Below are 26,513 nucleotides of genomic sequence, written 5' to 3'. Positions count from 1 at the left end.
AATCACTGCACCCGTCCTAAAACAGTGTTTTTTAAACTTTTATTGAGTCACACACTCCCTTAAAAATTTGATTAAAATGAGGGATTACCCTAAAATAAACATTTTTTGTACCTACAAAATTTAGCAGTTTCAAGGTCAGACAGAACCCCTGAAGACCACCCATGGGGTAATCTGTAGACCCCATATTAAAAACTTGAATTTAGAATTAATGAGATAAATGAAACAGAAGTGATGGCCTGAAATTATACTACATTTACAAATTAATTTGAGAATGCCATCCTGATACCTTTATTTTTTTACATTTATTTGGGTTTTTTTTTTTCGTTTTCTGAGACAGGGTCTTGTTCTGTCATCCAGGCTGGAGTGCAGTGGCCTGATCACGGCTCACTGTAGCCTTGACCTCCTGGGCTTAAGGGAGCCTCCCATCTCAAGCAGCCCTCCCAAGTCAGCTTCCCAAGTAGCTGAGCACAGTAGTTCACACCTGTAATCCCAGCACTCTGGGAGGCCTAAGGATCCCTTGAGCCCAGGAGTTTGAGACCAGCCTGGGCAGTATGGCAAAACCCCATCTCTACAAAAAAATACAAAAAAATTAGCCAGCTGTGTTGGTGTATGCCTATAGCCTCAGCTACTTGGGAGGCTGAGGTGGGAGGGCTGCTTGAGCCCAGGAGGTTGAGGCTGCAGTGAGCCATGATCATGTCACTATACTCTGGCCTGGGTGGCAGAGTGAGACCCTGTCTCAAAATAAATAAATTCATTCCACTCCAGTTTTCAAAAGTCCCAAGATACAAAAGTAGAATATGTACGGGGGAAAAAGTCACAAGAAAGTAGTATATCACAATGTACACAGCAAATGATAACTGTATTATGGCAACACACATCACCATTCACATTGTTCCTTCTACCTATTTTGGATATTTGTTATGAAATGCCTCAAACCTAAAAAGAAAAGATAAAATGAAAGAGGACCAAATTAGTCTTCAACATCCAGACCTGTTCTGAAACTAATGTTATCTTGAATATATTCCAATTTTTTAAGTTGCAGTTAGCAAAACTAAGGATACTAGTTTTTAACTAAATGGAAACCTGTAATACTTACCATGTCATATCGACAGTATGGTTTTGCTGGTTCACAGTAATAACCCCATAAAGAGATTTGCATTCTAACCCTAAAAATGGAAAATTCTGTACTCTTTAACTAGGATACCTCTTCTGGATCTTTCTCTGTAACAGCATTCTCTATATGGAGAGATACTTCAAATAACAAATCTCCTACTATTCTTTTTGTTGTTGTTGTTAACAGACATCAATTTTTATTTATTAATTGACAGATTTATCGAGGCTGGGCATGGTGGCTCATGCCTGTAATTCCAGCACTTTGGGAGTCTGAGGCAGGCAGATAATTTGAGGTCAGGAGTTTGAGACCAGGCTGGACAATATGTGAAACCTTGTCTCTACTAAAAATACAAAAATTAGCCAGGCGTGGTGGCAGGTGCCTGTAATCCTAGCTACTCGGGAGGCTGAGGCAGGAGAATCACTTGAACCAGGGAGGCAGAGGTTGCAATGAGATGAAATCATGCCACCACATTCCAGCCTGGGGGATAAAAGGAGACTCCGTCTCAAAAAACAAAACAAACAAACAAACAAACAAAAAACAACAAAAAAACCAACCAAACAAAAAAGACAGAATTATCATTCTACATGATAGTTGGCTCAGTGGCTCACATGCTGATATTGTCCTACTTATCTTTTCAGAATGCGAATAGAAGGAGGTTGCTCCCAGCATTGTAATTTTTAATTCCTCATAATAAGAGAAGGTCAGCAAGCATGAACATGGAAGGGTTTAAAGAGGTAAGAGGCAAGTGGGTTACAGCAAGAAAATCTGGACACATCTTTTAAGGTTTTGGGTCCAGGTAATTGTCCAGAGAAACAGGAACTAGTGAGAAAGGAGAAAATAGCTGCCGATTTCCTGTTCTAGAATGCCAAGGAGACAGCATAATGTGAAAGAAAGTAGAGTCTGTAACTAGAGGTACTTAGGGTAAATCCCAGCTCTGCCACTCTATGCATTCCACAAACAGATACCCGGTTCCTACTATATGCCAGAAACTATTCTATGCATGGAGGATCAAGCAGTGACAAGATCTCTATCCTTTAAAAGCTTACAATATGGTGTAGGGAAACAGTAAACAATCAATCAAATGAACAATAAAAATATCAGAGCATGTGTAGGACACAAACTCACTGAGTCTTAGTTTCGTTTTTTAGAAAAACAAGGATAATGAATACCTACCTCAAGAGTTGTTACAGTGATTAAATGACATTATAAAGGCAAAGTGCTTCATAAAATGATGCTCACTAAATATCAGTTCTCTTCTCCTAACTCCATGCTGAGTGGTTCAAGATGGGGCTGGTGTGGGGAAGGAGAGTTAAACTTTTTGCATCTGCAGCAGGTAACTCTCTCTTAAGAGAGTCCGCAGGACACACGCTCATTAAAAGAATGCCATAATTGCCACTAGGCATTTGCCCCACTTCTACACTGTACAAAGGTGTAAAGACCTGGACTGGCATGAAGACTCAGTGATGTGATCCATCGGCATTATCAGTAAAATGACCAATTGGTATTATTAGTTATTAATGTTAAGTGTGTTGCCACATTTTATTTCATTATTTAATGATACTTTCTGATCCTTTAAAATATACTCCTCCTGGCTGGGCGAAGTGGCTCATGCCTGTAATCCCAGCACTTTGAGGGGCTGAGGCAGGCGGATCAACTGAGGTCAGGAGTTCGAGACCAGCTTGGCCAACACGGCAAAACCCCATCTCTACTAAAAATAGAAAAAATTAGCTGGGCATGGTGGCAGGCGCCTGTAAACCCAACTACTCGGGAGGCTGAGAATCGCTTGAACCCAGGGGGTGGAGGTTGCAGTGAGCCGAGATTGTGCCACTGCACACCAGCCTGGGTGACAGATCAAGATTCCACCTCAGAAAAAAAAAAAAAATACTCCTCCCTTGCATATGCAGTAAAATGATTTTTGACAAGGGTACCAAGGCTGTTTAATGGGGGGAAAGGACAGTCTATTCAACAAATGGTGCTGGGAAAACTGAATAACCACATGCAAAAAGAATGAAGTTGGACACCATATATAAAAATAAAGTCAAAATAAAGACACAAATGTAAGACCTAAAACTATAAAATCTTTAGAACAAAACAGAGGGCAAAAGCATCATAAGCCTGGATGCAGTGGCTCAGGTTTGTGATCCCAGGAAATTTGGGAGGCCGAGGCGGGAGGATTCATTGAGCCTAGGAGTTTGAGACCTGCCTGGGCAACACAGTGAAACCTGTCTCTACAAAAAAATTAAAAAATAAAAAATCAGCTGTGTGTGGTGGCACCTGCTTGTGGTCCCAGCTACTCGAAAGGCTGAGGTGGGAGGATTGCTTCAGCCTGGGAGGTATGCTGTGATTGTGCCATTGCACTCCAGCCTGGGGAACAGAGTGAGACCTTGTCTCAAAACAACCTAATTCAAAAATGGGCAAAGAACTTGAGTAGATATTTTTTCAAAGAAGAACTACAGATTGCCAACTGCACATGAAAAGATGCTCAAGGCCAGGCTTGGTGGCTCATGCCTGTAACCTCAGCACTTTGGGAGGCCAAGGCAGGAGGATCACTTGAGGCCAGGAGTTCAAGACCAGCTTGGGCAACACAGCGAGGCCCTCTATAAAAAATTTTTAAAAATCAGCTGGGTATGGTGGCAAGTCCCTGTCATCCTAGCTACTTGGGAGGCTGAGTGAGGAGGATCACTTGAGCCTGGGAGTTCCAGGTTGCAGTGAGCTATAATCGCATGACTGCCCTCCAGCTTGGACAACAGAGCAAGACCTTGTCTCTAAAAAATATAGAAAATAAAAACAAAGTAGTCAAATTCGTAGAAACAGAAAGAAGGGGCTGGAAGAAGCTGAGAATGGGAGGATAGTTAATTGATTCATAGAGTTTCAGTGTTGAAACATGAAAAGCATTATGGCGATGGATTGTGGTGATGTTGCACAACATTATAAACATACTTAATATTAATGAACTGCACATTAAAAAGAGTTAAAGACAGGGCCAGGCACGGTGGCTCATGCCTGTAATCTCAGCACTTTGGGAGGCCAAGGCGGATGAATCACCTGAGGTCAGGAGTTCAAGACCAACCTGGTCAACATGGCAAAACCCCGTCTCTACTAAAAATACAAAAATTAGCCTGGCATGGTGGTGCGTGCCTGTAATCCCAGCTACTAGGGGGCTAAGGCAGGAGGATCACTTGAACCTGGGAGGCGGAGGTTGCAGTGAGCCAAGATTGCATCACTGCACTCCAGCCTGGGCAACAGAGAGAGACTCCATCTCAAAAAAAAAAAAAAAAGTTAAGATAGTAAATTTTATGTTAAATTGACAAAACACACTTCTGTGCCTTCATTACCATTTTTATCTCTATTAAAGCTCCAAATAGCTGAATTTATTGCTGGAATATCCTATCTTCATTAACAGATTTTCTGCTGTATTTTTAGTGTGGCCAATGAATTCATTTCTCAAACAAAATAATTTTAGAGGAACAACCATGAACCTGAGACTCAGACCCTTACTTACTAACTTCTATTTTTAAATAATCTATTAACCTTAGCAGCAGGTGCCTTTTTTAGAGGTCCTGGTTTGGGTGCGGAAATGTCCTTTGTGTCCTTATCTCCTGCAGCCCCTGAAGCAGCAGTCCTTCCAGGCAGAGGTTTGAATTCCTTCTTATCAGCAGCTAGTCCAGCTTTCTTACCATGTATCAGTTCTACCTTTTCTGAACATTCTTTGATCTGGAGAATGAAAGTGAGATGAACATCATTAAGCCCAACTTTGAAACAACCACTATGTTATTACATTTCTAAACCACAACTACATATAAGAATTCAGAGAAATGGCCAGGTGAGGTGGCTCACGCCTATAATCCCAGCACTTTGGGAGGCCAAGATGGGTGGATCACTTGAGGTCAGAGGTTTGAGACTGGCCTGGCCAACATGGTGAAACCCCATCTCTACTAAAAATACAAAAAGTTTAGCCGGGCGTGGTGGCAGGCGCCTGTAATCCCAGCTACTTGGGAGGCTGAGGCACGAGAATCGTTTGAACTCAGAAGGCAGAGGTTGCAGTAAGCTGAGACTGTGCCACTGTACTCCAGCCTGGGCGACAGAGTGAGACTCATTGCCAAAAAAAAAAAAAATTTTGGAGAAAAAATTTCCCTTTCAACAGAGATAAATTATCCACACTTTTTTGGCAGTAGATAGGCATATGTAAGATATTAATCTTGTATTTTATTTCTTTACAAATTAGAATTGTAATAAACTTAAAATGACCACATTGTTTATGGAAGACATTCACATATAAGAAGGTAATTTTCTGGACCTTAGAAATAAATTTATCTCACAGAACTGTTTTCACCTTCTCTACAGATTGGTCACTCAGCTTTTTTTGGTTATAATTGGAAAGATATTTCTACAATTATCACCATCATAGCCTGGAATGAAACTTAAATTCTCAAAAGCTAAGTTTTCAAACTCCAGGTCTGAACTATCAGTGGAGGATGAAATAAATTTCCTGAGGTGATATCAGCATTTTTTTCTTAATAAAACAACAGACAAAACTGAAGACAAAAAGTACCAGAGAGCAACCTCCAAAACTTGTTTCAATTATACATTTCTTTCCTACCATAAATGGCAATTTTAAAAAAATCAAGAACTCCTCATCAAAACTACCAGTACTCTATAACTGTCAAGAGACAAAGCCATGATGCAAAAAGACAGGACTGTTGTCCAATTTCAGTCCAATCCATTATTAACCCACCTTATCAAGCTTGAGTTTGTCCACATCAGCTAAGAATGGGTTTACTGCTTTCTCACCAACCACCTTCAAAGCAGTACCCAATGCTTCAAATGCGGCATCTCTGACTTCAGGAGCAGAATCATTGATGTGCTATAGTCCAGAAGTAAGCAAAATGATATTAATGCAAGGTATTTTAGGCATTACTCATTTTAATTCAGACTGATGGTTGCTAGATAAAGAATTTGCTTTTTACAATTTACTGAAGCTAAGTATAGCTTTCCTTGTGCCAAATGACAGTTACTCTTTCAAAAATTCTTTTTGGGCCAGGCACGGTGGTTCATACCTGTAATCCCAGCACTTTGGGAGGCCAAGTTCGAGACCAGTGTGGCAAACATGGTGAAATCCCACCTCTACTAAAATACAAAAACTAGCCGGGCATGGTGGCACGTGCCTATAATCCCAGCTACTCAGGAGGCTGAGGCAGGAGAATTGCTTGAGCCTAGGAGGCGGAGGCTACAGTGAGCCAAGGTTGTGTCACTGCACTCCAGCCTGGGCAACAGAGCTAAACTCCATCTCAAACAAAACAAACAAACAAACAAACAAAAAAAAAAAAAAAATTTTTTTTCTGGGTTAAGAAAACCCTTGGTAATCCATTTAGCAAATAAGTGCTTCCTTTTCCTCTTACCCTCTATCTAAAATGACTCACTCCCAAATGATCTTCAAATACTCCACATTTGATGCCTATGCTTGGCCAGATCCTGCTGAACACCAGTATATGGGACAAGTAAGAAACAAAATGTTTAACAGTTAATGGAATCATAAACACTAACTTGTGCTTTCTTTCAAGAAGAGGAACACAGTTAGGAGAATTTGGATTCAGTTTCCAAGCTGCAAAGGGTCTGCTCCTCAAAAGATCATAACCTCTATAGTCTGAAAGTCAAGTAGTCACTGTACATAATTAGCAGGAAAAGAATCTTGCCTAGGTATAAAATATTCCCCCAATTTCAAAGAGAGTCTGTACCTTAAGTAGTGCAGCACAAAAAGGCTTTAGCAAGCTCTTTGGCAGGGTAGAAGCAGTGCAGTGGCGGAAACTTCTTGCAATAAAAAGAGATGTCTGCTGCTTGATGGTTGGATTTTTATTATCCATTACTGCTAAAACATCCTCACTGATGTTCTGTAGTGTGGTCTTTAGAAAGAAAATGTGGTTAATGAGCTTTTCTCAATTGTAAAGAACAATCAAAATATTATATTGACAAACTTTACTTCAGATAAAACTACAAACTCATGCTGTCAACTTACAGTAAGGAAGATTGCATCAATTGCCTCCTGCAGGGCTTGTACCACTTGAGGTTTCTTCTCTTTGAATTTCTCTAAGATGGTTGGCACAACCTGTAAAAGTGAATGGCTAGAACATTATTCAGCAACAAAGAGGAATGATACATTGATATATCCTAGAACATGGCTGAACCTTAAAAATAGTATGCTAAGTTAAAAAAAAAAAAGCCAGTCACAGGCTGGGCACAGTGACTCATGCCTGTAATCCCAGCACTTTGGGAGGCTGAGGCAGATGGGTTGCTTGAGGCAAGGAGTTCAAGACCAGCCTGGGCAACAGAGTGAGATCTTGTCTCTACTAAAACAAACAAAAACAATTAGCCAGGTGTGGTGGTATGTGCCTATGATCCGAGCTACTTGGGAGGCTGAGGTGGGAGGATCACTTGAACCCAGGAGGTCAAAGCTGCAGTGAGCTGTGACTGCATCACTGTATTGTAGCCTGGGCAACACAGCAAGACCCTGTCTTCCAAAAAAAAAAAAAAAAAAAAGCCGTCACAAAGACCATGTATTGTATGACTCCATTTACATGAAATGTTAAATCCACAGACACAAAAAAGTAGATTAGTGGTTGCTAGAGTCAAGGGCAGGGAGCAGCATGGGGAGAGACTGTTAATGAGCAAGGGGTTTCTTTTTGGGGTGATGAAAATGTTCTGGAATTAGATAGTGCTGATGGTTACATAACATTGTGAATAGTCTAAAATCACTTTAAGAGGGTAAATTTTACAGTATGCAAGTTTTATCTCAATAAAACTTACTTTCTAAAAAACCACCTTGTCTCCACCAAAACAAACCAATAAAGCAAACATTTAAGTGGAATAAAAAGTCATTTCCTTTCTTGAAGGACATCGTATCTTATGCCGGAACAATGAAGAATTCTCATTCTCTCTCACTGTGGCAGTGCTTCTCAACCTATTTGCTGCCTCTGCACCTTACAGGGTCTCGCTCTGTCACGCACGTGGGAGTGCAGTGAGATGAACATGGCTCACTGAAGCCTCGGCCTCCTGGGCTCAAGTAATCCTCTCATCTCAGCCTCCTGAGTAGGTAGGCCTCAGGTATATGTCACCACACCTGCTATTTCTTTTTTTAATTGTTAATTTCTTGACCAATTCCCTGTAAATATAATTTTTTATTTTATTTTTTGTCGAGACGGGGGTTTCTCCATGTTGCCCAGGCTGGGGAAGAAAATTTCTAAGGTCCAAAGGACACAGCAAAGCTCAATGGCATCCAAAAAAAGGAAATAATTGTTTTCAAGATTTCACAGAAGTGGTTATAGACTACTTGGTATAGTCCAAGGACTATGGTTCCCATGGAAAAATGTAAGACTTTTTAATACTAGTTATAAACTTGAAAATCAAGATATTTTAATGTCTATAAAGCTAACATTCACTTTTATAAATATTGCCAAAAAGACAGTTTGTAAACATTTAAAGAAAATAAAGCCAAGTCACTAACATGCTTGATACTAAACACCGCATATATTATAGTATTAAGGCGGGGGAGACCCCAAACTACAGAGCAAGAGTCATTCTTTAAACAGGACAACAAAGTGAAACAAAGCCAGAATCAGAACTCAAACTGGAAAGCCAGGTAATTATCCAACCATAATTTGGTAAATTAAAATGAATTTTAGGCTGGGTGTGGTGGCTCAAGCCTGTAATCCCAGCACTTTGGGAGGCTGAGGCAGGCAGATGGCTTGAGCTCAGGATTTCGAGACCAGCCTGGGCAAGATGGCAAAACCCCATCTCTACCAAAAGTACAAAAAGTAGTCAAGCATGGTGTGGGGTGTGCCTAAAGTCCCAGCTACTCAGGAGACTGAGGTGGGAGGATCACCTGAGCCTAGGAGGTTAAGGCTGCTGTGAACTGAGATGGTGCCACTGCACTCCAGCCTGGGTGACAAAGTGAGACCCTGTCTCAAAAAAAAAAAAAATTAAAATTATTCTCTGAACTGATATTTAAGTGGTTTAGGAAAAAACTGTTTTTTATCTTGAAAAATTATTCCCAATACAAAAGTGTAAAATATCCTACTAAGTAACATAAAATTGACGAAAATGGCATATACACATCGATATTATATAATTTGATTGCTATAAAAATAGATTTTAATTTTATTTCAATTTATGATGTACATGTCTAAGGGTTTTACAGACCCTTATTTTTATTTCCCTAGTAATAAGCCAGTCATGATTTACTTTTATTTGGTAGTGACCTCTTTTTCTTTGGTTAAGTTCTCTGAGATTATTTTTAATGCTATGAGTAAGCAAGCTCCAAATACCATAGCTCATGTGAGGCTAGGTATTAGCTTCACAATATAAAATGGACACATGACTAGGGACTACTAGGAAACTCCTAAGTCAGTCTAGGGAATCAAATGATGAAGTGGCTAGCAAGCTAAACTCTAAAGATCAATAAGGTCAATTTTTAGGATGCTGAGCCATTCTTAGTAATGCAGACCGGATTTAGAGGCCAAAGGACAAATGTCACAGTTAAAGAAAACATCTTAATTAAAATTATTACCAAATTTGATTGGAAACAAACTTATACAAATAGTAAGTCAACAAATGTCTCCAGTCAGATTTTCTTTGAATAAGTAAAACGGAGATAACCTATATAAAATATATAACATTGTAACCTATATAAAATGTCTCAAATATGTAAGTAAATTATATATTAAAATAGGAAAATACTGTAAAACACATTTTATATATTAATCTCACAGTTTTACATTTACAGTTTTATATTGCCTTTCTGACTCTTCATTTTCATTCTGGTCTTGGTCGTTACAAGTTTTGTTTCATCTTGTTATAATGTGTATAATGTTGTAAGAACAAAGCAAGATACTAGTAAGTAAATAAGTAATGAGCAAATAAATCAACTCAACTAAGTACTTTAGGCCTAGTGCCTGACTTTCTACATAAGGCCTATAAATTTTGTTACAACTGACATCTACTGAAATTTCTAAGATATATCTATGCTGAATATTAACAAAACAGAGAGAAATTTACTTTGTACAATACATACACATCTATGCCAAGGAGTTGTTTTAAAGCAAACAGCAAACTAGGCCTACCATTTTTGATAAATTTTGTTGATCTGTATCTAAAAAGGAGTGTTACTTACATGTCCTGCATATTGTCCAAATTTCTTCCTTAGCCCAACAGCCAGGCCAGTAAGACATTTTGCTGCCAAAGCCACCAACATGACATTGGTGTCCTTTCCAACAACCTACAAAGGGGGGTAAAAAGGAAAACAAAATAGTCACAGCCATGTAGAAGGGTACTGAAATTTTATTCTCAAAAGAACTCTGAGGCTAGGTGCGGCGGCTCACGCCTGTAATCCCAGCACTTTGGGAGGCCGAGGCGGGTGGATCACCTGAGGTCAGCAGTTTGAGATCAGCCTGACCAACATGGTGAGACCCCATCTCTACTAAAAATACAAAAATTAGCCAAGCATGGTGGCAGGCGCCTGTAATTCCAGCTACCTGGGAGGCCAAGGCAGGAGAATCACTTGAACCTGGGAGGCGGAGGCTGCAGTGAGCCGAGACTGCATCATTGCACTCCAGCCTGTGCAACACAGCAAGACTCCACCTCAAAAAAAAAAAAAAAAAAAAAAAACAAAAAAACTCTGAAAGCTCTTATGCTAATATATGACCAATTTTATTTACTACAAGAGAGAAGAAATTCTTTCATTGTATCGAATTTGGGAGCTTCCCTTCATTATGTTTAGTCTTCTATCTTAAAGTTCTACTAATAAAACATAGATAAAACCACAACATCAAATTGTTCACTATCCAGTAGTGGCAGTCTGGGCTGTCAGCACTGTTCAACTGTGTAGGAAATGACCCTGATAATGGCAGAGAGACTAGAGGTCTGCTGACTTTGCTTTGGGACAAGGAAAATGAAAAGGCAATGTATGTCTGAAAGACATCACAGGGCAACAACTCTAATATTCATAACCAAGAAGCACCAGTAGAAACTGCTGCAGGTACCTTCAGGAAGTCCATGGGGACTCTAAATTGTGAATGCTATTGCAACCATTCTTCTGAGGGAGCTTCTGGCCTTGAGGCTGCCACTTCAGTTATCTAATGATGGTTAAGCGTCGATTCAGAGTCTCAGTCGATTCTCCTCTAGCACTGCTTATATTACTGCCCTCTTATGCCACAACCCACAAAGCCCAGCACTTATCTAAACTCATGGGTAGTAGCTGCATCTGTGTCAATTTAACAAGATACTACGACTGGGTTCCTTCCTGGTAAGATTTTACTGTGGTACACTGCCCAATCAGTTGGTGTTAAAAAGCTGCTTTATATATAATAATATAGGCAGCGTGACGTGTGCCTGTAGTCCCAGCTACTTGGGAGGCTGAGGCAAAAGGATCACTTGAACCTGGGAGGCAGAGGTTGCAGTGAGCGAAGATCGCGCCACGGCACTCCAGGCTGGGCACCAGAGCAAGACAGACACAGACACACACACACAGACACACACACACACACACGCACACACACACACACGGCTGCTTTATTTATAAATGCCCCCAAACTCTTCTTTTTTCACTCTTTTCCCAGTAGGAGTAATGCCTCCAATTTACTTTGAATTTTATCTAGTCCCTACAATCTGGTGTTCCATAAGCAGAATGCTTTATTCTAGATTCTCTGCATTAAACAACTCCTAACATGCAACATGAAAGAAGTTCTACTTGGCACTTATATGCACTCCTTAAGTGCTGAGGAATAAGGATGAAGAAACTAATATTTATTAAAAAAACAAATTAGGCACCAAAATTTTGTAGGCACTTTATAATCCTTTTTAAGTTTAATTTTCACCCAAACCCTATGAGGTAAGTACTATTATTATTTCAACTTTGCAGATTCACAGCCAGGTGTGGTGGTTCACGCTTGTAATCTCAGGACCTTAAGAGGTTGAGGCGGGAGGATCGCTTGAGCCCAGGAGTTCAAGACCAGCCTGGGCAACATAGCGAAACCCTGTCTCTACCCAAAATAGAAAAATTAGCCAGGCATGGTGGCACGTGTCTGTAGTCCCAGGTACTCAGGAGGCTGAGGTAGGAGAATCGCTTGAACGTGGGAGGCGGAAGTTGCAGTGAGTCAAGATCGTACCACTGCACTCCAGCCTGGGTGACAGAGCGAGACACTATCTCAAAAACAAAAAACAACAAAAAAGTGCAGATTTCACAAAGAAATTTTTTTTTTGAGACAGAGTCTGGCTTGATCTCAGCTCACTGCAACTTCCCCCTCCCAGGTTCAAGCGATCTTCCCACCTCAGCCTCCCGAGTAGCTGGGACTAAAGGCACATGTTACTACACCGGCTAATGTTTCTATTTTTTGTAGAAACAGAATTTCTTCATGTTGCCCAGTCTGGTCTTAAACTACTGGGCTCAAGCAATCAGCCCGCCTCGGCCTCCCAAAGTGTTGGGATTACAGATGTGAGCTACTGTACCCAGCCAGATTCTAACAATTAAATAAAGATTAATGTGCTTACAGTCAGGTAGTTAGCAAATGGTAATGCTGTGTGATTCAAACCCAGGTCAATTCTGACTCCAAAGTTTTTGCTCCTTTTATTAAGTAAAGCATGTTTTCCCTCTCAACTTGTGTTAAGTCCACTTTCCTTACGAGAGGATGAGATCAGGGTCCTAATAAACATTTTGTTAAATCGCTAATTACTGTAAGTCTATGGAGAAAAAAATTTTCCATTCATTTCTGTATTGAAATCACTATTGGTATTTATAAACGTTCTGATTATTTTTCCTTACCAAAATACCTCTCAGATATGATTTAGATGCTAGGCTTTATATTTAGCATCTAAATATATATTCTAGGAATGGACATCAAAAACATGTAAGACCTCATTCCAACAAATTCTAGTTCAATGAATCTGGGATGAAATTTGGACATCAGTATTTTTATATGGCTCAAAGGGTGATTTTGTCATATGGGCTCAGTTAAAAAACTATCATTCTATTCCTTTCTTAGGAGAATACCTCTCCCTATCCATTGTTAAACAGTAACCAGTGGGAGCTAGACTCTAGACACTCATGATTTTAATGTATAGTATTGAAGAAGATACTGTGAATCTGTTAAATTTCAAGATTGCAAAGGCTCAAATAAACTTGTAAGTGAGCAATGGACCAGATACCCTAATACAATATCTGCCTGTCACACTCATTGACACATATCCCATAAACAAGTTATTCTCAACTGGGAAATGAGAGTAGGGAAGATGGAGAAGTGTTTATTTTTAAGAAAAGTAACATATGAGGGGGGACTCCATTTCAGAGGCAACAAAAACTCAATGACTTCTGTCTTTTCAGTAATTTCTGTTCTAGACCAGGGAATGGAAGCTTTAGCTCATAATCTCAATATAATTTAAACAATAGGAAATTTTGTACAGTTATAAGTCCTGTCACTTTTCTCATAAATTGAGGCCTACAGTATTAAAACACAAAGTGCTTTAAAGTAATTATCAATTGGTATTTATCTTTAACTAGATATGAAAGCCACTGGTTAATAATAACTAAACAAAAGCACACTGTTGACAGAGGAAAGGAAACAAATTAATGAAACCCATTATGAATTACTGTGTTTAGAAAACTATGATGAATACAAGCAATAATTAAGGGGGGAAAAGCAGAAAGAACAAGTGAAAAAAGATTAATACCACATAGAAGTCTAAAGATTATATAAGAAAGCACTTCGAAAATCCAAATCTTAATGTAAAGATAAATAAATTATATATATATAAAAAACCAAATGCCCATAGGCATAGGCAAATGACAAAATCAAAGAAGCAATGAGCTAGGAGGGAGGCATCTTATAAATAAAAGAACTGTAGGCCGGGCGCAGTGGCTCACACCTGTAATCCCAGCACTTTCGGAGGCTGAGGCAGGCAGATCACTTGAGGACAGGAGTTCAAGACCAACATGATGAAACCGTCTCTACTAAAAATAAAAATTAAAAAAAAAAATTAGCCGGGCATGGTGGCATGCGCCTGTAATCCCAGCTACTCGGGCGGCTGAGGCAGGAGAATTGCTTGAACTCGGGAGATGGAGGTTGCAGTGAGCTGAGATCGTGCCACTGCACTCCAGCCTGGGTGACAGAGCGCAGCTCTGTCTCAAAAATAAATAAATCAATTAAAAATAATAGAAAAAAAAGAACTATAATCTGTGAGAAAAGGAAAGCCCACAGAATATGCTAAATCAGGTGACAACTCAAAACAGTTTAAAAATAATTTCAGGAATATCATAAGAAATTTTAAAGTGAATGCCTTTTTACTACTTTCATTAAAGGAAAAAAATTGAGAAATTAATGGGAATACTTGATTTATACAATACAAAGAAGAGATAATTATGGAGGGAAAAGGATTGATCTGTAATCTATTCTTCAATCTCATCCTCCTTTTTCCATTTCACCATTTCCCCACTTTCGTTATGTTTCTAGGAAGTCAACATAATACAAAGTTTGTGTGTACATATAACTAAAATCAAATACAAAAAATAAAATGTCGGCTGGGCACCGTGGCTCATGCCTGTGATTCCAGCACTTTGGGAGGCCAAGGAGGGTAGATCACCTGAGGTCAGGAGTTCAAGACCAGCCTGGCCAACATGGTGAAACCCCGCCTCTACTAAAAACACAAAAATTAGGTGGGCGTGGTGGCAAGTGCCTATAAATCCCAGCTATTTGGGGGGCTGAGGCAGAAGAATCACTTGAACATGGGAGGCAGAGGTTGCAGTGAGCTGAGATTGTGCCACTGCACTCCAGCCTGGTCAACAATAACGAAACTCCATCTCAAAAAAGAAAATAAAAAAAATAAAATGTCTCTGTCACTACTTAATGCAAAAAGAAAAGAAAATGTCTTGTTTCAGGTTAATTTTTACAACTGAAGTTAACTTTTCATTGTTTTAAATATTTTAGCCACAAAATTCAGTTTCTTTTTGTTTGTGGTCTTTGATTGATTCCCTCCACTCCACCATGTGAAAAGGGAAAGAAGTTTCTACTGCTACCCTAGATCTCTCAGAAATCTATTGTCTGTCTACTCAAATATAAAATCCATGATGCTCTCTCTTTGTATAGTACAGCAAGAGATTATATTTACATTCACAATGCCAATGGAAACCACAGAACTGTCTTTGTGTGAGAAGCTAATATCCTTAGAAAATACATGTAGAAAACACATAATATTAATGATAAGGAAAAAGAAAAGGTTTTCTTTGACACATCAAGAATTCAGCACCAGAGCAATAAGATTTCTAATAATAATCAAATGCTGGAAGAATTGACAGAGAATCTGTAGCTCTCTTCATATGCCACTGGAACCTGACTTTCCCTGTCTCAGTGCCCTCTACTATTCCCCTTCCCATTCTTTCCTCTCAGGTTCCAGGTTGGTAAAACTCTTTTTCCCCTAGGGCAATTCTCTTTTAATTTATTTTACACGAGTGTAACTCTTCAAGATGGAAAATTGATGACTGAACAAAGATTTCACAAATCATATCTCTGCCTCCAAGTCCCACCGAAGGAAAGCCTAGGAAGGTTAACTACTAGAATATAGTTGATCCTTATCATTCACGAATCCATATTTGCAAATTCGCCTACTTGCTAAAACTTGCTTATAATCCCCAAATCAACACTCATGGTACTTTCCTGGTCATTCATAGACAAGTTCAGAGCTGTGAATATTTTGTGTTGTCTATTGTGCACATTCCCAGCTGAGGTAGACAAGATAACACTCTGCCTTCTTGCTTCAGCTCTTACACTATAAACAAGTGTCTTTTTCATGGTTTATTCAGTGCCATGTTTTTGCATTTTTGTGTTTTTTGTTGGTGCTTTTGTTGTTTAAAATGGCCCCTAAGTGTAGTGCTGAAATGCTGTCTAGTATTTGTAAGTGCAAACAGGCTGTGATGTACCTTAGGGAGAAAATACACGCGTTAGGAAAAGCTTCAGTCAGGCATGAGTTACAGTGTTGTCGGCCAAGAGTTCAACGTTAATGAATCAACAACACATATTAAATATGCTATCTCCAAACAGAATAAAACAAAGTTATATAATGATTGATGGAAATGTTGTGACCAAAGGGTTGCAGGATCCTAACCCTGTATTTCTCTTAGAAGCAATGATTCAATATTCACTAATTTAGTGTTCTCAGTGGCTTTACAGAATATAACTACTACAAGTAATGACTTAGATGCGCGTATAATTAAAGATCAACTTCCTCCCCTCACCATTGTAATCCTCTGTAATTTCAGACTGAGGAAGCAAACAAAACAAAATTTTCATTCTTGCTGTATTCAAGAAGATGTTTTCAGAGTTTGTTCTTAAGCACTATAATCATATCCACAGTGTTTGATCTATACTTACAGGTTTCATAAAAAGTTACTACATACAAAATGTCCACCAGCAGCATTCAACTTGCTTGGACCTAAGTAATACCAAAAGATTATTTTCTAGAAATGTTTATCTCTTACTTAGTACTTGCCTGTTTCAGAACTGACCACATATTCCTATACTCTTTACCTTACATACTGATACAATGTAGTGTGCTATCATTTGCTATCTTCATGTTTAATATTTGTCCAATTAAATACAGCTAACTTAAATAGCTCATCCTATAGAACTATAAAACTGGAAAATGCAGTTCTAGATCAGCAACTCTCTTCTCCTAGAGAGTTACAGAAGCTATCAAATAGCATACCTAAAGTCAAAGTGACAAAAAACAAAGATTGAAAATGAAACTAACCCACAACAGTAATTTAAAACAACCCTTTAAAAATGTATGTCTGTAATTCAAATACCATCAGTAATGTTCCTTAAGTGGCAATGTATGTGTAATTAAAAAGATGACTGATGAGAAATTCAAAGGCCTGATTGCTGTTACAATACCAGTACTGCAAGTCCTCATATTTACCTTCTTTAATGCTTTTACTAAATCTGCATAATCGCCAGCTTCCAGTTTGGGGTTTTTTACTAGTACTTCTACAGACTCCAGGGCCTCTTTTCTCTCTTGCCATTTTTTTGCCTCCTGCAAGATACAATATGAATCATTTGTAACAGAAAATAAAAGAGCAGAATAAAAGTCTATTTATTGCACTCTGCTAATTCAAAGATATATAATTTTTTTAAAAAATTATAAAACTGGCCGGGCGCAGTGGCTCACACCTGTAATCCCAGCATTTTGGGAGGCCGAGGCAGGCAAATCATGAGGTCAGGAGATCGAGACCATCCTGGCTAACACGGTGAAACCCCGTCTCTACTAAAAATACAAAAAATTAGCTGGGCGTGGTGGCAGGCGCCTGTAGTCCCAGCTACTTGGGAGGCTGAGGCAGGAGAATGGCATGAACCCAGGAGGCGGAGCTTGCAGTGAGCCGAGATTGTGCCACTGCACTCTAGCCTGGGCGACAGAGCGAGACTCCGTCTCAAAAAAATAGTAATAACAATAAAAAATAAAACTGTGGAGGCAATCAGAACATTTTGTTCATATATATAAATTTTTGTTCATATATAAAAAGTATTTTCATAAGATGTTATGACTAAAGTAATATAATAAACAAATAGAATGCCATAGATGTTTTATTCTCATTTTCTAAGCAAACGTTAGTAAGCAGATGTCAAACAGAAAACATTAATAGAAAGCATTTCTAGCCCACCCATCTCACAGCAGCACAATTACAGGAGAGGAATTTCTACACTGACAACATTAAAAAGACCAGAAAAGAACAATCACATAACCAACAACCCACTACTACAGTGGTGGTTGGGATAAGACTATGTTTCTCAACTGGGGATGATTTTGTCTCCTAGGGAACTTCTGGCAATGTTTGAAGACATTTTTGATTGTCATGACTTAGGGAGATGGTATTACTGACATCTAGTGGATAAAAGCCAGAGATGCTGCTAAACATACAATGCACAGGACAGCTGACAAAAAATGTCAACAATGCTAAGGTCAAGAAACCTTGGGGTAAAGTAGTGGCAGTAGAAATGGAGAAAGGGGAGGAATCTGGAGATCTTTAGAGTTAAAAACCAGAGAGAAAATTAGAAAAAGGAAGTCAAGCATGTTCTGGTTTTATGGCAAGACATGTTTAAAAAAAGTGCTATAATATATATATGTACAAAGTAGTGTGGGAGCAAAGAGGAAGAACCAACTAACTCACTCTACTAGGGAAGATATAGGATGGAAGGGGGTGCACCAGACAAGGGCTCAGCAGAGTATTCTAATTCTATTCAAGTAATTATTTTTCAAGAAATAAATGAAAGAAGTTTAACTATTACTTACAATTTTGTCATAAAAGTCTTTGGGAAGTTTGGAAAGGATTTCTACAGCTTCTAAAAGCTCATAAGCATCTATTTGTGGCACCTCATCACCATCATCACCACCTTTAAGTAAAAAACAACACAAACCTTAAAAATGCTTAGAATTGTTTTACTTACCAGTTATCAGTCCTTTCACAACTCTGATGAAATTTTAATAGAGAAGGGACCAGAGTTATTAAAGCTACATGCAACTTATATTTTATTAAAGGCAATCCTACAAAATATGCCTAATGAACACAGATTCTTGTGGCAGTGCCAGTTCTTGCTAATTTTTGCAGAAACCAGTGTTTAAAATTGGCTTACCTCCTTCAGCATCTCCACCAGCAGACTGTTGTTGTTCCAATTTAGCTTCTAGTTCTTGTTGGGAACGAAGAAATCGAGTAGGTCTAGGAGCACTTGTTGGCAGTTTGACCCATTCTTCTTCTAGTTCTTTCAACTGCAAATATCATATAATATTTAAATAATATCTGCATCTCCACCATTAGTTAACATACTTAATACTTACATTTATTGACATATCAGGACCCCATTTCTTTCTTTTTTTTTTTGGAGACAGAGTCTTACTCTGTCACCCAGGCTGAAGTGCAGTGGCATGATCTTGGCTCACTGCAACCTCCACCTCTTGGGTTCAAGCAATTCTCGTGCCTCAGCCTCTCGAGTGGCTAGGATTACAGGGGTGCACTACCACATCCGGCTAATTTTTGTATTTTTAATAGAGATGAGGTTTCACTATGTTGGCCAGGCTGGTCTTGAACTTCTGACCTCAGGTGATCCTCCTGCCTCAGCCTCCCAAAATGCTGGGATTACAGGTGTAAGCCACCGTGCCTGGCCTCCAATTTCTTATTTATGTGGCTCTACCAGGGCAAACAAGAAAAGATTCATTCATTCATTCATTGAGAGACAGGGTCTCAACTCTTTTGCCCAGGCTGGACAATTTTGGCTCACTGCAGCCTCCACCTCCCCAGGTTCAGGTGATCCTCCCACCTAAGCTTCACAAGTAGCTAGGATTACAGGCTGTGCCACCATGCTTGGCTAATTTTTTTTATTATTTGTAGAGATAGGGTTTGCCATGTTGCCCAGACTGGTCTCGAACTCCTAGGCTCAAGTGGTCTGTCTGCCTGGGCCTGCCAAAGTGCTGGGATTATAAGTGTGAACCACTGCACCAGCGGAAGAAAATATATAATTAAATTATATTTCTTTTACAGCATAAGTCAAACCAACTTGAATTTACTCTAAGGAAGACATATGTCTAAGCACTAAGAAAGAACAGTAAGTCCCACTTTTTAAGACACTCTCATTAGTTCATTAATTCGGATACATTTACATCATCAGAAAAGTCTCCACAACCAATAGTAATAAAAAGCCAGAAAGAATGTACTTCACACAGATAATAAGTTCTGCCACCCAACAGAATTGCAGAGAAAGTTAGCTATGCTCAGAAAAGCTGATTTCAAAATTAAGAATGAAAAATAATAGTAATAATTTTTTTTTTTTTTGAGACGGAGTCTTGCTTTGTCGCCCAGGCCGGACTGCAGTGGCGCTATCTCGGCTCACTGCAAGCTCCGCCTCCCAGGTTCATGCTATTCTCCTGCCTCAGCCTCCTGAGTAGCTGGGATTACAGGCACCCGCCACCGCGCCCGGCTAATTTTTTGTATTTTTAGTAGAGATGGGGTTTCACCGTGTTAGCCAAGATGGTCTCAATCTCCTGACCTCGTGATCTGCCCGCCTCGGCCTCCCAAAGTGCTGGGATTACAGGCATGAGCCACCGCGCCCGGCCCGAAAAATAATTATTTTTAAGGACAGAATATCAACAATGATAGGAAGAAAATATTTTCATATTAACCTTGTGCGAAAGCAACCAGAAAACTTTTTGTCTCACCTGAACAGAGTTTATATTTTGTAATGGGGGTCTCAGAGCATCCCGAATCCATCTGTAAATCTCCACAGCAATTAGTTTGGCTTCATCTCGAACAGCCTTCTCTCGAGACTCAAAGAGTTTTGGCAACACTTTGATAATTGGCTTAAGCAAGATGATTTTGGAACCAAATTCACTACAAGTAAAAAATTGGGAAAAATTTTCAACATGCAATGCGATTAAATAAAGCATTAGTTTTTCTTCATTCAAACATAGTTCCATATTTACATATTAGAAGAATTATGTAAGTTCAGTTTTTTTAAGGCAACAAAAGAAAAGGAACTCATAACCGCTTACCTACTAAGGTGTTGTTCTTCCAAGAATATTATTTAATGTGTAGGGCCCAAAATAATATTACCATTTTAAAACAAACTTTCTAGGTAAGCAGACTAGGAATAATTAAAACCTATAAACGATCAACATGTTTAATACCCTTTTTTTTTTTTTCTTTTTCAGATGGCATTTTGCTCTTGTTGCTCAGGCTAGAGTGGTATGGTGTGATTGCGGCTCACTGCAACCTCTGCCTCCCGAGTTCAGGTGATTCTCGTGTCTCAGTCTCCCAAGTAGCTGGGATTACAGGTATGCGCCACCACGCCCAGCTAATTTTTGTATTTTTAGTAAAGACGGGGTTTCACTAGGTTGGCCAGGCTGGTCTCAAACTCCTGACCTCAGGTGATCCACCCGCCTCAGCCTCCTAAAGTGCTGGGATTACAGGTGTGAGCCACCACGCCCAGCCTAATACCTCAAATATATATGTATATACATATATAAAAGCTTACAAATATAAACTAGTTTATAAATATTTAGATGAATGAAATCAACTCTTAATAAACCTTTAATAGCTCCTATAATTAAAGTGATTCATTTACCTAGATAGATCACAAATCCTGGCAGTATTTTATTCCTGACTTTGTGGCTATCACACTATAACTCTGGGCATCTTAAATCTTTCTTTGCTTCAGTTTTCTATGGGGAAAATGTTGCATTTTGACTTCTTTCAAAAAGCATATTTGGCCAGGCGCAGTGGCTCACACCTGTAATCCCAGCACTTTGGGAGGCTGAGGCAGGTAGATCACCTGGGGTCAGAAGTTCAAGGCCAGCCTGGCCAACATGGTGAAACCCTGTCTCTACAAAAATACAAAAATTAGCTAGGCATGATAGTAGGCACCTGTAATCCCAGCTACTTGGGAGACTGAGGTGGAAGAATCGCTTGAACCCGGGAGGCAGAGGTTGCAGTGAGCCGAGATCGCACCACTGCACTCCAGCCTGGGCAACAGAGCAAGGCTCCATCTCAAAAAATAAAAAATAAAAAAAAGTGTATTTAACCTTACATATCTGTCATAGATTACATTTTCAAGTTCCCAACTGGCCAATTTTAGCTATCTAATATCACTACTAACATTTGTGAGTATCAGATTCTGGAGCAGGAGAGATTTATTTATGAAAGAACACTGAAATTCTGTATAAGTAGTAGGACCCAAATTATTATTTATCTATTATCTAATGTGCACAAATTTATCTCATGTGAGCAAATGCAACAAAATTATTCATTGATAGCTACTAGTGTCCTCCAACAATTTTTTTTCTGGGTTTTTGTTTTTAATTTTTTGGAGACAGGGTCTCACTATGTCATCCAGGCTGGAATGCAGTGGCATGATCACAGTTCACTGCAGCCTCGACCTTCCCTGCTCAAGCTATTCTCCAGACTCAGTCCCCCAAGCAGCTGAGACTACAGAGGTGCACCACCATGCCCGGCTAATTTTTTTTTTTGTATTTTTTGTAGAGATGGAGTTTCTCCTTGTTGCCCAGGCTGGTCTTGAACTCCTGGGCTCAGGCAATCTGCCTACCTCAGCCTCCCAACCCAAAGTGCTGGGACAATACAGGCATGAGCCACCACTCCTGGCCTTAATTATTATTATTATTTTTGAGATAGTGTCTCACTCTGTTAACCAGGCTGGAGTACAGTGGCACAATCATAGCTCACAGCAGCCTTACCTCCTGGGCTCAAGTAATCTTCCTGCCTCCTGAATAGGTGGGACTACAGGCACAATAAAAAAAGAATTTTTAATAAGATACCTGGCTATGTGATATAGTTCAAGTACAAATATCATGAGAATAACCTACATAATCTCCAAGATTTCTTTTAAAATGCCTTTATATTATTAAAAAAATAACATTTTAACTTGGCTCAGCTGACCTTTAAGATTAAACAAAAAATAAGAAAGTATAGTGGCAATAAACCATTTTGTTTTAGGGATATTTAACATGGTGCCTGAAGAACCTAACATTTGAGATTTCTTAAATCTTCCTATATATTATTACTGTTTCATCTGAATCTTTTTTCTCTATCCTGGCCTCCTTCTGTAAGAAAAAAAAGATGGAGCAAGTCCACATGGAAAATAGACACCTTAATAAAATAAAACCTAATTTTGATACTAAACATATTACTATAGAAAACACAAAAGGGTACTAGAAACCTGTTTTAGGTACCACAAATGTTTCTGGTCACCTGAAGCTCTCACTAACAAAGCTTTAGCAAGCTCTGGAACCCAGGATCAAGCAGTTTGGCCTCAAGGTTCTTGAGGGTCCCAGAGAGCTACCTAGTTAAACTATAGATTCTGAAATGCTTTAGGACAAATAAAGAACCACACAGGGATGGGACTACGTAACAACATCTATGAAGAAAACATGAGATATACCTAACTTGTTATTTTCCTACCCTTATTCTCCCAGTTTAGCTAAAAAATGAAATAACCAGAGTACACAGCACTCCAGATAGAAACTTGTAATTTTAAGGTAGAAAATTATAGGCCAGGTGCGGTTGCTCACGTCTGTAATCCCAGCACTTTGGGAGGCCGAGGTGGGATCACTTGATGCCAGGAGTTCCAGACCAGCCTGACCAACATGGTGAAACCCCATCTCTATTAAAAAAAAAAAAAAAAAAAAAAAAAAAAATTAGCTGGACGTGGTGGTGCTCCTCACCTGTAGTCCCAGCTACTCAGGAGGCTTGAGGCATGAGAATCGCTTGAACGCCGGGGCGGAGGTTGCAGTGAGCTGGGATCATACCACTGCACTCCAGTCTGGGTGACAAAGCGAGACCTTGTCTCAAAAAAAAAAAAAAAAAAAAAACCCAAAGATTACAGTATTTTTTTAAATTTAGACATCACTGAGGACACAAAAGATTTATTGATATAAGCATAGTTCTGATAACTAAGACAAGTCACTAAATTTCTAAGACAATAGAATGAGCATACTGTTTACTACTCAGAAAAACATCTGTTTGCTATATCGTAATAGGCTAGAAACAAGGAAACTTCACTCACGTAAGAATCTAAGCAAGTCAAATTTTATAAAAGTACATTATGAAAAAAAGCAAAAAACAATATTAAAGACCTGTAAATCAAAGATCATTCAACAAAATTCAAGAGTTTTTATACTTTCACAGAAGATAAACACCAAAGGAAACATTTTTCTCCAAGATGTAGGTCATACACGAAATCATGAGAGGTGAGGTGGATGATCTTCATTCCGTGAGGATTTCACTACAGCTGCTTTCTAAAATATCTCATATAGACAGTACTTGGGGACAGGATATCAGATTAGAAGAACTGCCAAATCTGAACAAACTAGTGATCTGTCTAATTCAGATTTCCATAGCAAATTACAGCCACTTGTTCCTGAAAGATCCTATTCATGAAAAATTTCATGGCCAAACAAGAAAGTCTAGGGTTGAAAATAGCTTACTACATAAGAGCAAAAGTTACTTTTCTATTTGCTTTCACTGTGCTTCTCTTTAAAGGCATATAGCATTTGCTTCTATTTTACTAAAAAGGCATCTAAATAAAGGTTTGCTTTAGTCCGCAAACTATATCTTTAGCCAACATCTCAAAGTATAGATTTCGAAAGTCTATACTTAAGATAGCAAGAGAAAAAGAGCTGCTTAAATACCCTGAGGAGTAGTTTTCCACCAAAAGGCCGGTACTTTTCTTTTCAGTGCTTTTCCACCAAAAGGCCAATTTTTGAAATGTATTTATTTATTTATTTTTGAGACAGAGTCTTGCTCTGTCGCCCAGGCTGCAGTGCAGTGGCATGATCTTGGGTCACTGCAACCTCTGCCTCCCAAGTTCAAGCGATTCTCTTGCCTCAGCCTTCCGAGTAGCTGGAATTACAGGCATGCGCCACCATGCCCAGCTAATTTTTTTGTATTTTTAGTACAGACATGTTTCACCACATTGGCCAGGCTGGTCTCAAACTCCTGACCTTGTGATCTGCCTGCCTCGGCCTCCCAAAGTGCTGGCATTACAGGAGTGAGCCACTGAGCCTGGCCATATTTATTTAAAGAGACAGGGTCTTGCTCTCTCACCCAGGCTGAATTGCAGTGGCACAATCATAGCTCAGTGCAGCCTAGAACTTCTAGACTCAAGGAATCCTCCCCACCTCAGCTTCTTTTTTATAGTGGCAAGGGTCTTGCCATCTTGCCCAGGCTGGTCTTAAACTCCTGGCCCCAAGTGATCCTCCTAACTCAGCCTTCCAAAGTGCTGGGATTACAGGCATGAGCCACTGCCCCCAACTGAAAAGCCCAATTCTTAATCTGATAACAGGTCAGAAATCTCTATTCATCTTCATTAGAAAGGGATTCAGATAAAATAACTACACAACACACTTGAAGGCTAAAATAAGTCAACATGAAGTGCCACACTTGGGGAATGACTTTCCTTATTCAGGTCACTTGCTTGTTTTGGCATGTCAAGTCAAATTCTGCAGTTTCCATTTCTGTTTAAACCTGGAATCCAAACTCAATTGAGATTCTCTAGTTCAGGGGTTCCTAATCCCTGGGCTGTGGCCTGTACAGTGGCCAGTACAGTGGCCTGTTAGGAACCAGGCGCAGAGCAGGAGGTGAACAGCTGCCAAGCGAGAATTACCACCTGAGCTCTGCCTCCTGCCAGATCAGCAGGGCATTAAGGTTCTCATATGAGTGCAAACCCTACTGTGAACTGCACACGTGAGGGATCTAGAGTGTACACTCCTTATGAGGTGCAACTGTTTCATCTCAAAACGACCCCCCATCCCCCCAACACACAATTCTTCCATGGAAAAATTGTCTTCCATGAAACTGGTCCCTGGTGCCAAAAAGGTTGGGGACTGCTGCTCTAGTTAACAAAGCTAAAACAAAGTCTTACCTTAAGGCTTTCCTCAGTGTCTCTATACAGGCCACTATGATCTTGGGATTCTTATTGTCCAAGCCTTTCAGGAGCTCTTCTTGCACAGCCTCTCCTTTCTCAATCTCTATGTACATAAGACAGATCTCTATGCCCAGCTCCTTGGCTTTGGCTTTAGGTTGATTGAACACCTTACTTACAACACCTGACACAACTTCTCCTGTGGTTCTGTAACATATTATAAAGAACAAAAACCCCACTTAAGTAGTAAGAATTGGAAAAAGGTCATGGAAAAGGGGTGTACAAGTAATTTTACAAATGCTAGAAATACAGTAAATGAGTCTTTAATTTTTAAATTTATGTTCAAGAATATTTTAAAAACTTACGTTAACCATAAAATTTTAAGACATGTCATAGCAGACACAGTAAGTTTATAAATGTAGAAAATTCAAACAAAACAGTAAAGATCCCTTGAAATCCCACCACCCAGAGAAAACTACTTTCAACTTTTTGATATCCCTCCTTCCAGACCTTTCTCTAAGTGTGTGTGTATATGGACATACAAATATACTTTACAAAAGTAGGGTTACAGAATGCTTGCTTTTAATTTTTTTTTTTAAAGAGACAGGGTTGGTCGGGTGTGGTGGCTCATGCCTGTAATCCCAGCACTTTGGGAGGCTGAGGCGGGTGGATCACCTGAGGTCAGGAGTTCAAGACCAGCCTGACCAAAATGGAGAAACCTCGTCTCTACTAAAAATACAAAATTACCCAGGTGTGGTGGCACATGCCTGTAATCCCAGCTACTCAGGAGGCTGAGGCAGGAGAATCACTTGAACCTGGGAGGTGGAGATTGTGGTGAGCCAAGATTGTGCCATTGCACTCTAGCCAGGGCAACAAGTGCGAAACTCTGTATCAAAAAAAAAAAAAAAAAAAAAAAAGAGAGACAGGGTCTTGTGCTGTCACCC

At 39.4% G+C, this 26,513-nt stretch overlaps 1 protein-coding gene across 6 annotated transcripts in view; it reads right to left on the bottom strand.

Moving 5' to 3' along the window:
• The window catches only part of CKAP5 (cytoskeleton associated protein 5), a 103,291-nt gene that overhangs the window by 48,041 nt on the left and 28,737 nt on the right, over positions 1-26,513 (bottom strand). For all 6 annotated transcript variants that reach the window (XM_054439682.2, XM_063671896.1, XM_054439683.2 and 3 more), the window contains 10 exons: positions 25,570-25,776; positions 20,354-20,525; positions 18,778-18,910; positions 18,437-18,537; positions 17,069-17,182; positions 10,278-10,382; positions 7,128-7,217; positions 6,850-7,014; positions 5,850-5,978; positions 4,646-4,828 (listed from right to left, as the gene is read on the bottom strand). In XM_054439682.2, coding sequence (XP_054295657.2) covers positions 4,646-4,828; positions 5,850-5,978; positions 6,850-7,014; positions 7,128-7,217; positions 10,278-10,382; positions 17,069-17,182; positions 18,437-18,537; positions 18,778-18,910; positions 20,354-20,525; positions 25,570-25,776 — 1,399 coding nt within the window. The remainder of the gene's footprint in view (positions 1-4,645; positions 4,829-5,849; positions 5,979-6,849; positions 7,015-7,127; positions 7,218-10,277; positions 10,383-17,068; positions 17,183-18,436; positions 18,538-18,777; positions 18,911-20,353; positions 20,526-25,569; positions 25,777-26,513) is intronic.

Source organism: Pongo pygmaeus, chromosome 9, assembly GCF_028885625.2.
Source record: "Pongo pygmaeus isolate AG05252 chromosome 9, NHGRI_mPonPyg2-v2.0_pri, whole genome shotgun sequence".
Classification (NCBI taxonomy): domain Eukaryota; kingdom Metazoa; phylum Chordata; class Mammalia; order Primates; family Hominidae; genus Pongo; species Pongo pygmaeus.
This window is presented reverse-complemented; position numbering and strand designations above follow the sequence as displayed.